Source organism: Paroedura picta, chromosome 4 (genome assembly GCF_049243985.1).
Source record: "Paroedura picta isolate Pp20150507F chromosome 4, Ppicta_v3.0, whole genome shotgun sequence".
Taxonomy (NCBI): domain Eukaryota; kingdom Metazoa; phylum Chordata; class Lepidosauria; order Squamata; family Gekkonidae; genus Paroedura; species Paroedura picta.
Window position 1 is genome coordinate 93,082,430 of NC_135372.1, and position 12,444 is coordinate 93,094,873.

At 44.2% G+C, this 12,444-nt stretch overlaps 2 protein-coding genes across 5 annotated transcripts in view; both read left to right on the forward strand.

The window, feature by feature from the left end:
- Positions 1-12,444, forward strand: part of RPL10A (ribosomal protein L10a) — a 486,091-nt gene that overhangs the window by 255,166 nt on the left and 218,481 nt on the right. The gene's annotated exons all lie outside the window — the stretch shown is intronic.
- Positions 1-12,444, forward strand: part of INAVA (innate immunity activator) — a 49,518-nt gene that overhangs the window by 19,074 nt on the left and 18,000 nt on the right. For all 4 annotated transcript variants that reach the window (XM_077334251.1, XM_077334250.1, XM_077334249.1 and 1 more), the window contains one exon: positions 9,686-9,801. In XM_077334251.1, coding sequence (XP_077190366.1) covers positions 9,747-9,801 — 55 coding nt within the window. In that variant the 5' untranslated portion in view covers positions 9,686-9,746. The remainder of the gene's footprint in view (positions 1-9,685; positions 9,802-12,444) is intronic.

Here is a 12,444-nt window from a genome sequence, read left to right on the forward strand (position 1 = left end):
CAATTCTGAAACATGAGCAGTTTCTCCCTGAAAGCTTGGAGACAAATTTAAGGCTGATTTAAATATGCAACATGCATGGGATAGAATGTGGATATGCTGAGACTTGCTTAAAGCTTGCCTGCTGTGATACCAGAATGGAAGAGAGCAAAACTCAGAGAACTTGAAACTTGATAAAGAACAGACATGAATTGGAAATCCCACCAGCTGTGGGCAACTGCTGTGCATCTCATTCCATTCTTGTCCCCTTACCAGACTGATATCTACAGTATGTTTCTGAGTTTGGTGTCTGGCATATTATGTATGTACACAGAAATAAAAAACAACTGGGCTCCGTGCCCAAAGAAACTCGTTCTTAGGGAGGGGCACCGAGAAAGTGAGATGTGCTGCCTTATTGGCTGCCTGCAGCAATTGTCCTTTACCAAACAAGTAGGCAGTATGATTCTCAGACTTGTTTGACCCAGAAGAACACAGTAGAAAACATTGCCTTCATATATCCAAACCTGGGCTTTTCTACCCATCCCACTTTCTCCTGATCCACAAACAGTGCCATTGGTTTGAGCATGGTGCTTCCACATGTCTGCCCTTTCTGCATTTTTACAGTTGTAGAGTCAGTTTATTTTCTTCATGTGCCTTAAATACTGAAGATTTTTCAAGGGAGGGTGCTGTTGTCATTGGTGGCATCACAGCAGACCCTTATATTCTTTGCAGAGGCTTATATTGATGTGCTATATTGATATGTGTTATATTGATATCTAGTGCAATAGTGGTAGTTTTATATTGATATCTAGTATTATACAGGTAGTTTTAAGCAGGTTCTCTGAATTCTCAGCTTGCATTTTAAAAAGTCTCTAGCTCCCTCCTCCACAGATATATGCCTTTCCCCTTATATTTTTGCACGGGGAGGGACAAGAGAAATTTTTTTTTAGGAGTTGTTGGCAAAAAAGTCTGGCTAAGAATCATCCATTTGACAAGTGTTGATGTCCTACAGTGGAGTAGTGCCTGTGGGTGCTATGCTGACATCTTTGCTGGTGTCCATCAAGTATTATTAGAATGTGGGCTGGGCCAGAAGTAGCTCTTGCCAGCAGGGCTTCTGATTGGCCGCTGGAGATCAGATTTTTAAGAAATGTTGCTTTTTCAGCATCTGCCACTATAGGATAAGAATCTTCACCGTGTCATTGAAGAGAAGTTGTGTGTATGCCATAAAATGTTTAAAACAATACATTAATTTTTAAAGGCATCCTATTAAACAGAGTTTCTGACTGAAATGTTGAAGAGTTACTATTAGAGTTATGTATAGAAGGGGTGAAGAGCCTCTTGTGGCGCAGAGTGATAAGGCAGCCGTCTGAAAGCTTTGCCCATGAGGCTGGGAGATCGATCCCAGCAGCCGGCTCAAGGTTGACTCAGCCTTCCATCCAAGGTGGGTAAAATGAGTACCCAGCTTGCTGGGGGGTAAACAGTAATGACTGGGGAAGGCACTGGTAAACCACCCCGGATTGAGTCTGCCATGAAAACGCTAGAGGGCGTCACCCCAAGGGTCAGACATGACTCAGTGCTTGCACAGGGGATACCTTTACCTTTACCTATAGAAGGGTGACATTTTGTTGTTGGCTCTGCTTCCTATTGCAGTCATGTTATGGTTGTGTCTAGCATCCTGTGTCAGAATTCCAAAGGGGCCTGCAGCTGAAAAAGCTTGAGAATCTCTGTCCTGCAGTTATATGTCACATTTGTAAAATGGCTGAATACAGAATACAAGTACTTTCTATACACAGATTGGAGTCTCTTATTTTTCAGTATCTATTACTCCACACTGCCACACAGTATGGCTTCTGACCTTCTGAAGAGGGATGTAGACAAACTGAAGCGTGTCCAGAGGTGGGCAACAAAGATGGTGAGGGGTTTAGAGACCAAGACGTTTGAGGAAAGGTTGGGGGACCTTGGTCTGTTTAGCCTGGAGAGGAGACAACTAAGAGGGGATCTGGTAGCCATCTTCAAGTATTTAAAAGGCTGCCATATAGAGGACGGAGCAGAGTTGTTCTCTCTTGTCCTGGAGGGACGGGCCAGAACCAATGGGATGAAATTAATTCAAAAGAAATTCCTCTAAACATCTGGAAGAAGTTCCTGGCAGAGCAGTTTCTGAGTGGAACAAGCTTCCTCAGGAGGTGGTGGGTTCTCCATCTTTGGAAATTTTTAAACAGAGGCTGGATAGCCATATGATGGAGAGGCTGGTTCTGTGAAGGTTCAGCTTTCAGTGGATGAGTGATAGGGTTGTGAGTGGTCTGCATAGTGCAGGGGGTTGGACTAGATGACTCAGGAGGTCCCTTCCAGCTCTATGATTCTGATGTGGCCCTGCTGATCTGCAATTTGGATTTACTTTAATCAGATGTGTAGATGTAGAACATTTGAACCCTGTCTAATTCTCATATGGACATACCATTCAGAATTTATAATAATGCCCTATATTCAGTACGTCACAGTTCCTCTTAAAAGGCCAGGCAAAAAAAAAAAGGTTTGTGTGGGACTCGGTGAGTCAATAGAAATAAGCAGAGAGAAGGTTTGAACTTCAGATAAGCCATACCTTTGGCCATCTTGGCACCAGTGTTGCTGTGAGCTTTGTGTACCGGGAGTTCAGTGTCTGGAATTCCAAGGAATTTGGTGTGTGTGAAATGGCTTAAGGGAGCCCCTAGCTGCCCCATTGGGATATTCTATATTTACCTTAATGGGCCAAATATCACCAGGTCCTTGGGATTATTTTAGATGGAAAAAGGTATAGGGGAAGAAATATTAAACCTTCTTGGTCCTCTCATCTTGATCCCAGTCTGAACTGGGCCCCTGTGCACCTTCAGTTTTTATTGCTGGGAGCTCTATTCATAGAACTTTTAACCCTGAAACAGAAGAATTTTGCTGAGATAGTTACATAAAAATTAAACCAACAGAGCATGGGACAGTCTGTATTAGCTTGTGCAAAATGGGAAAGGAAAGACCTGGAGACTTTGGGGATGGAACCTGCAGAGGGCAGGGCTTGGGGAGTGGAGGGACTTCATTGGGGTTTCATGCCATACAGTCTACCTTCTAAGTGGCTATTTTCTCCAGGGTAACTGATCTCTGTTGCCTGGAGGTGAACTATAATTCTGTAAGATCTCCAGGCCCTGCCTGAAGGCTGGCATCCCTATCTTCTGGGTATAAGCTTCCAAGCAAAAATTCTTACTGGAAATGTAGATGGAGGGATATAAGTACCTCTCTCTTGCTTTTGTTGGATGCCAGTTCTTATGATCTTTTGCTTTTGAAGAGCATTTTCCTGGGGGATGGAATCTTCTTAAGAATCACTAAGGCCCGACCAGATTCTCCTTTTTTGTACAGAATAAACCTTTGAAGTGTGGCTGCCATGTATGAAAATGGGGAGCACAGGTTTTTTAAATTTTGAAGAACCCCTTATCACTTGTTTGACGTGGTCCAGTTGGTTTGGAAGGTGATACATCATGCTAAGATGGACTGTGGAGGGTTTGCAGTGTGGGAAAGAAGCCAGCAGTGACGGTGCTCTTAATCTTCCTGTCTTAACTCGTCTGGGACTGTTATTGGAAGAGCAGGCTCATCTAGCTCTAATCAGGCCTTACGTGAAACTACGCCTAGCATACCGGAATTCACACCCTTGTGCCAGTTACTTGATTCATGCTCCAGCCATAAACTGAGATTACCAGAATGAAGGCATTCAGAGTTATTCTGTAGCTAGAGCTGCTATCCTGTTCTGTTTCCATGAATGTTGAACTGGAATATAAGGGTAGGATGGAAAGCATGGGCTAGCTGGATAGTGGAAAAGCAACTACATAACCACCTGTGAAACTCAGCTGAGATTACTCAAAATGCGTAGTTGTATTAGTTTTTTGCAGCAAAATCAAAACAGAAATCCAAAGTTGTGCTGTTAGCTGCTCTGAGTCTGAGAAGACAAGGAAGAGAAGGTGGAAATAAATGTTTCCAATAAAGAATGACTAGCGGCATTTATTTCAGCAAAAGTTTTCATAAGAGATTCATGGAGTGTACATCCAGCCACAAGTGCATCTCCTGAAGTCAGCTCTGATTGACTAAGGCTTTGTTGTTGTTATGTGCGAAGTCGTGTCCGACCCATCGCGACCCCATGGACAATGATCCTCCAGGCCTTCCTGTCCTCTACCATTCCCTGGAGTCCTTTTAAGTTTGCACCTACTGCTTCAGTGACTCCATCCATCCACCTCATTCTCTGTCGTCCCCTTCTTCTTTTGCCCTCGATCACTCCCAGCATTAGGCTCTTCTCCAGGGAGTCCTTCCTTCTCATGAGGTGGCCAAAGTATTTGAGTTTCATCTTCAGGATCTGGCCTTCTAAAGAGCAGTCAGGGCTGATCTCCTCTAGGACTGACCGGTTTGTTCGCCTTGCAGTCCAAGGGACTCGCAAGAGTCTTCTCCAGCACCAGAGTTCAAAAGCCTCAATTCTTTGACGCTCGGCCTTCCTTATGGTCCAACTTTCGCAGCCATACATTGCAACTGGGAATACCATAGCTTTGACTAAACGCACTTTTGTTGGTAGGGTGATGTCTCTGCTTTTTAGGATGCTGTCTAGATTTGCCATAGCTTTCCTCCCTAGGAGCAAGCGTCTTTTAATTTCTTTGCTGCAGTCCCCATCTGCAGTGATCTTGGAGCCGAGGAAAATAAAATCTGTCACTATCTCCATTTCTTCCCCATCTATTTGCCAGGAATTGAGAGGGCCGGCTGCCATGATCTTTGTTTTCTTGATGTTGAGTTTCAAGCCAACTTTTGCACTCTCCTCCTTCACCCGCATCAACAGGCTCTTTAGTTCCTCTTCACTTTCTGCCATTAGAGTGGTATCATCTGCATATCTGAGGTTGTTGATATTTCTACCTGCAATCTTGATCCCAATTTGTGACTCCTCTAATCCCGCCTTTCTCATGATGTGCTCCGCATACAAGTTAAATAGGCAAGGCGACAGTATACAGCCTTGCCGAACTCCTTTCTCAATTTTTAACCAATCCGTGATTCCATGTTCAGTTCTCACTGTTGCTTCTTGACCTGCATATAAATTTCTCAAGAGACAAATAAGATGCTCTGGTATTCCCATCTCTTTAAGAACTTGCCACAATTTGTTGTGCTCCACACAATCAAAGGCTTTAGCATAGTCAATGAAGCAGAAGTAGATGTTCTTCTGGAACTCCCTAGCTTTTTCCATGATCCAGCGTATGTTGGCAATTTGATCTCTAGTTCCTCTGCCTCTTCGAAATCCTGCCTGTACTTCTGGAAGTTCTCGGTCCACATATTGCTGGAGCCTAGCTTGTAGGATTTTGAGCATAACTTTGCTAGCATGAGAAATGAGTGCAATGGTGCGGTAGTTTGAACATTCTTTGGCATTGCCCTTCTTTGGGATTGGAATGTAAACTGACCTTTTCCAATCCTGTGGCCATTGCTGAGTTTTCCAAATTTGCTGGCATATTGAGTGTAGCACTTTTACTGCATCGTCCTTTAAGATTTTGAATAGTTCAACTGGAATGCTGTCACCACCACTAGCTTTATTGTTGCTCAGACTTCCTAAGGCCCATTTGACTTCACATTCCAGGATGTCTGGCTCCAGGTCAGTAACTACCCCACTGTGGTCATCAGGGGTGTTAAGCTCGCTCTTGTATAGTTCTTCTGTATAATTTTGCCACCTTTGCTTAATCTCTTCTGCTTCTGTGAGGTCCCTACCATTTTGGTCCCTTATCATACCCATCTTTGCATGAAACGTTCTCTTCATATCTCCAATTTTCTTGAAAAGATCTCTGGTCCTCCCCATTCTATTGTTTTCTTCTATTTGTTTGCACTGTTCATTTAAGAAGGCATTCTTATCTCTTCTAGCTTTTCTCTGGAATTCTGCATTCAATTGGGTGTATCTTTCTCTTTCTCCCTTGCCTTTCACTTCCCTTCTCTCCTTAGCTATTTGTAAAGCTTCCTCAGACAGCCACTTTGATTTCTTGCATTTCTTTTTCTTTGGGATGGTTTTAGTTGCTACCTCTTGTACAATGTCGCGAACCTCCGTCCATAGTTCTTCAGGCACTCTGTCTATCAGATCTAATTCCTTAAATCTATTTGTCACCTCTACTGTATATTCGTCGGGGATATGATTTAGTTCGTACCTGAGTGGCCTAGTGCTTTTCCCTACTTTCTTCAATTTAAGCCTAAATTTTGCAACAAGAAGCTCATGATCTGAACCACAATCAGCTCCTGGTCTTGTTTTTATTGCCTGTATAGAACTTTTCCATCTTTGGCTGCAGAGTACATAGTCAATCTGATTTCTGTGTTGACCGTCTGGTGATGTCCATGTGTAGAGTCGTCTCTTGGGTTGTTGGAAAAGAGTGTTTGCTATGACCATTGTATTCTCTTGACAAAATTCTACCAGCCTGTGCCCTGCTTCATTTTGTACTCCAAGGCCAAACTTGCCTGTTATCCCAGTTATCTTTTGGCTTCCTACTTTAGCATTCCAATCCCCCATGATGATAAGCACATCATTTTTTGGCATTGCTTCTATAAGGTGTTGTAGTGCTTCATAGAACTGATCAACTTCATCCTCTTCAGCAGCAGTGGTTGGGGCATAGACCTGGATCACTGTGATGTTGAATGGTTTGCCTTGGATTCGAACTGAGATCATTCTGTCATTTTGGGGATTGTATCCCAAGACTGCTTTTCCTACTCTCTTATTGATTATGAAGGCTACTCCATTTCTTCTGCGAGATTCTTGTCCACAGTAGTATACCTGATGGTCATCTGAATTAAATTCACCCATTCCTGTCCATTTTAGTTCACTGATTCCTAAAATGTCGATGTTCAGTCTTCTCATTTCTTGTTTAACCACGTCCAGCTTGCCTTGATTCATGGATCTGACGTTCCAGGTTCCTATGGAATAAAAATCTTTACAGCATCGGACTGTCTTTTCGCCACCAGTTACTTCCACAACTGAGCGTCCTTTCGGCTTTGGCCCAGCCGCTTCATTCATTCTGGCGCTACTCGTACTAGCCGTCTGCTCATCCCCAGTAGCATATTGGACACCTTCCGACCTGAGGGGCTCATCTTCCGGCGTCATATCGTTATGCCTATTGGAACTGTCCATAGAGTTTTCATGGCAAAGATACTGGAGTGGTTTGCCATTGCCTTCTCCAGTGGATCACCTTTTGTCAGAGCTCTCAGCTATGACCTGTCCGTCTTGGGTGGCCCTGCACGGCATAGCTCATAGCTTCACTGAGCTACGCAAGCCCCCTTGCCACAACAAGGCAGCGATCCTTGAAGGGGGGACTAAGGCTTATGCTGAAATAAATGTTCGTCTTTAAGGTGCCACTGGAATTCTATCAAAATTTGAATTTGTCACAATAATGAGTAGTTGTTTGGACTGACCATCTATGAGAACTACAGGACATTAAGGAGTTCTTGAACGGAAGCTGCTGGGTTAGGATAAGATGTATGCTCTGAGAGCAGAAGAAATTGTAGCTGCTTCTTGCACACTTTAGGAAAGAAGCTGCATGAATCCTGACCGCTCTTCTCAGTAACTGTCCACATAAACATATGCACTTAGTTTGTGTACATTCTGATATGTTTCCTCTATACTCTTTCATATACTGGCCCATAAAAAGACACATGTACAGTTTGGTATAGTGGTTACGAGTGTGGACTTCTAATCCGGCACGCCGGGTTCGATTCTGCACTCCCCCACATGCAGCCAGCTGGGTGACCCTGGGCTCACCAAGCTGTTCTGACCGAGCAGTGATATCAGGGCTCTCTCAGCCACACCCACCTCACAGGGTTGTGGGGAGAGGAAAGGGAAGGCGACTGTAAGCCGCTTTGAGCCTCCTTTGGGTAGAGAAAAGCAGCATATAAGAACCAACTCTTCTTCTTCTTCTTCTTCTCTTTCTCCTTCTCCTCCTCCCCCTCCCCCCCTCCTCCTCCTCCTCTGTGTAAAGTCTGGCCTGCAGAAAGAAAACTTGGTAACTGTTCTCAGCAATGAGCTGCCCTGAATAAGGACTCAGTAGGTCCAAATGTCTTCATTTTTGTCAGGGGCACAGGATTGGCTCTTGAACATCACGTGACTTTCCAACCCTAGAGAATGATGGGGTGTTCTTCTGGAATGACCTGCCATTTTCCTGTAGCTTTGGTAACAGGGAGACAGTACCTCATCCACACGGCTCTTTTTTTAAAATTGGCCTTTATTGGCATTATACAACAGAAAACCAATTGACAGTAGTACATAAAACAGATAAAATTCCATTCGTAACCTTAACAGCACCTCTGACGAGTAAACTGAATACTCTGTAGGAAACTAACTGTATCCTCAAGTCTCCCAGGCACCGTAGCAATGAGAAGCTTATGGAGTTTGATTAAATCAGCGATATTAGTATTCTCGGCTAAAAAACTCTCCATGTAAAGTCCACACAGCTCTCAGTTTAGGCACTAGCATTCCAGCTTTCAAGTCATATTCCTGATACAGGCAGCAGTATCAACAGCAGGGAGAAAGTCCACCCTGCTATTGCAAGTATACTTCTGTGTTTTTTGTGGGCTTCCCATCATGCAGGCAGGGGGACAAGCTCGTGCCCACAGGCCCTCCTGTTCTTGTCTGGAGTGAGCAGTAGTGTAGCCAGCTGTAGATGACATCAGTCTGGGTCACAGAACACATTTTTTCTCTGCACCAGTGCAGTGAACCTTGTGCATCCGGCTCCTTCTGCCCTTTGTTTTCCTGGAGACTGGTAGTCCCAGGATAAGCTCCAGACAGAAACTCAGCTTGACTCACCCAGGTGAAGGTGGGGGGGAGCACTATGTAAACACAAGCAGCAGAAGATTTGACACCGCCCCCTGCTGCAGGGGAAGTGTCAAGAATTGTCCTTATTGCGTGATGTCCCTGAGTCTGGGTGACACACCCTGGCATCTGCTACAGGATCTTAAACAACTGTAAATAAGAGGGCATTTCATTGAGAACACTGGAGGTTGGGGTGGAAAGGCACCTTTTCATAGATGTGTTGCTTTATAGCACTGCCTGGACCAAATACCTGTTTGCTTGGCCTATCCTACTAGTGTTAAGGGCATACTCTGCAGGACCTCCTTTTAGTTCAGCTGGAAGAAAGGAGCAGCACTAGGTGAACTGATCAGGCATATTGTCTCTAAAGCCTATATGGCAGTAGCAAGACATGCAAAGGCTGCCATCTCCACCTTTCTCAAACCAGAAATTTGCATTCTGCTTTACATGTAAAAGTTAATGGAGGTTAGTGGCTTGGAGACTTGGGATGAACTACACAGTATGTGGCTGATCCATTATTGGGTTAAGAAACATCCTTGCACAGAGAGGGGAATAGATCAATGCTAAAATGCAGGAGGAATAACCCTCCCCCTCGTCTGTTTTTCTGACAGAAATCAGCTCCTTCCTGAGCTGCTATTAGGTGTGGAAGGAGAAAAAGTCAGAATCTGGTATAGCAGCTGAGCACTGGGTTATAGCACAAAAAGAAAGGTTTAGTCAACTATTTCCACTTTCCTGTAGCCTTGATCCCCTAACACCACTACCTACTTAAGAACAGCACTGTTGAATCAGACCAGTGGTCCATCTAGTCCAGCATCCTGTCTCACACTCCAACCAATTCACCATGTGGTCTAAAAAAGCACATCTCAGTCTTTCCCTTATTTGTATACACAGGAGACTCTACATTTCCCAGGTGGGATCCTACTTCATCATCCCTCCACCATTAGAACTGGCCATGAAGAGTAAGGATGAGACCAGTGACACAGACAGTGGAATCATAATGCAATCAGGTGAGTGACTCATAGGGGAATTCCTGCCTGTGGTAAAGTATCATCTGCATAGTCTCCTGGATTTGGGCTTATGTCAATAAGTTTAAGCAAGACCAATTGTTCTGTTGGGGTCTGCCTTCTGCTGCCTGTGAGTTGCCCCAGACCAAGGTCAGCAGGCTAGGCTGGTAGCTGTCATTGCAGCTGCTGGAGAATTGTGGGCATTCATATAAAAGCATAGCCGGGGGGAGGGAGCTGCCTCATTAGTGATGACAGCCTACACATCGGCTTTGCTTCAGTAACACTTCCTTCCATGTTTACTACAATGCATTCCAAACTGTAAATGTAGGGGGGCATTCAGGATCCCGCTGTAGGAATGTGATTCTGCACAGGCATGTAAAATCAGATGGCAGTGGCACTGAAAAGTGGCAGGAATGTTTAGGGGACATCTACACATTGTAAGTATTTATATTATATCGGGGGACAACACGATAACTTATATCGCACATGTAATGGGAATGTTGTGCCCCAAGTTGCATGGCAGTTCCCCCCCCCCCCCGGCCCCTCTTTCTATCCACAAAATACCTAACTGAGCCACTATTGATGATCTTGTAAAAATCATGTCACTTATGTGGGTAGACATACATTTCACATTTTTGTTCTGTCTGCCAGAAAGATCCAATCTAAAGTACTTTCACAAGAGTTCCCATCTTGATACATTATTTTTTTAATCTTATTGTGACACATTTTAGTTTTACTGTTCTCATGTATTAACTGAAGAAATACAGTTGTACTTCTGTATTTTATTGTCCAAATTCTGCTTTGGCCATAGGCAATAAATATTTATCATATCAGAAATTTCACAGTGGAGTCAACACTGGCTCCTCGGGGTGATTTGAGGATCCAAAAACAGTGGTGGTGGTATGTATGTGTATGGGGGGGGGGAGGCTGCAGCTACTTTTCCCTGTGGGCTTTGGTTGCGTAAGGAAAAGAGTTGGTGTGCATGTGGGAGACACAAAACTCCCATTGCCTGTGTGATATAATGTGGTCTTTCCAAACAAACACAAAGATTTTGTATAGATATCTTATTCCTCATCTTGCAATACAATTGAGAACTCCTAAGGTAACTATTAGATAGTCCTGAAATATTGATAGGATCGTGGAATGAGGAATTAGGCCCTTATTTCCATGAGAAGGTGACTTCTGGGGAGAATATTTGACTACAGGCCAAGGACAGTTTCATATGTGACATTCTTCCTTCATGACTGCTGCCTGATCCTTGTACTTACTTAGTTATCTATAAACTTTTACAGAATCTTTTTCTAATTTAAAAAAATATTCAAAGTGTTGAACAGTAGACTTACGGCAAACAATTGTTTTGCACTTCAAATAGATGTGCTTGTACCTACAATGAGATTCTTTCTGTGTAGGAAAAGGTCACATCTAAAAAATCCCTTAATAGTTTTAAACCATCTGAGCATGTGGACCTCGGGTAAGGTCAGGCTGCATTGACCCTTTCTCAGAGGCTGCTTTGTTCTCTAGATTTGCGTCCATTCACAAGCACAATATGGGACCCTCAGTTGATAGAAACTTAAAGCACGCGATGGATAGGGATGATCAGGGTTGGTGCAGTTGTTGATTGCACTGCTGAAGTCTGCACAAGGCCTGGATCCCCTTGTGCCTGCATTCCAAGGTACAACATGCTTCTTGGTCTATCTTCTGGATCAAAGCATCAGCAGAAGGCTGCAAAGAGCAACCTAAGAGTGATTTGATATGACTGAGGACCATTCAAAGGAAAAACTGGTATCGACTGTATTTGTGTGCTCTGGTGCGCTTTGGCGAGCACTGCAGGGTTGTGCTCTCTGGCACGCTTCGGTGAACACCGCAGCCCAAGGCGGCCAGTGGCATGGAGGGGAGGGGTGGCAGCAGAGCTCTAGCTGGCACCGCCCCTCCATGCCGAGGTGCTGGCTGCCTTGGGCTGCAGTGCTTGCTGAAGCAGACGAAGCACGCCAGAGCATGCAACCCTAATTTGAACTTTTACACATAAACTAAAGGATATTGTCACAAGGCAAAACTGAGAAAAACAAAATCCAAATGGGAACTCAGCATTCAGCATCCACTTTATACTCTTGATTCTTCAGCCATCCCATATGCCTATTTAACTATCTTGGGAAACACCTACACAGAAACAACTCTCATGTTGACAGTCATATATCTAATAGTCATCCCCTCCCCAAGATATATGCAGATCAAGCATTCTGTAAGGAGTGCCACCCAGGTTTACGTTTAGGTTTCTGCAAATCTGGGGTTAAATATCAAAATGCTGCAAGACTACTTAATAAGGCCATGGCTGCCATTTTGAGTAACCTAGTCAATTAAGTCCAAACTCATGGCGGCCTAATCTTGATTGGCTCACAGCACAGCAGGCTGAGGCACTCTTCCTCCTGTGACTTACCGTGCCAAAACATCCCCCCCCAGCGGTTTCAGCACTTAACAGACAGGAGAAAACAACATGTGGCATTTTAAAATCACTTTCAAATGGTGGCAGCATCTGTGTGACGTCCACAAGGACTCTGTTGCAACTAGTTTGGCCCTTAGTAAGCCTGGCATTGGCTGAGTGCGTAATTCCTGGAAGAATACCCTTCTAATGCTCTTTAAGTGAGAGCA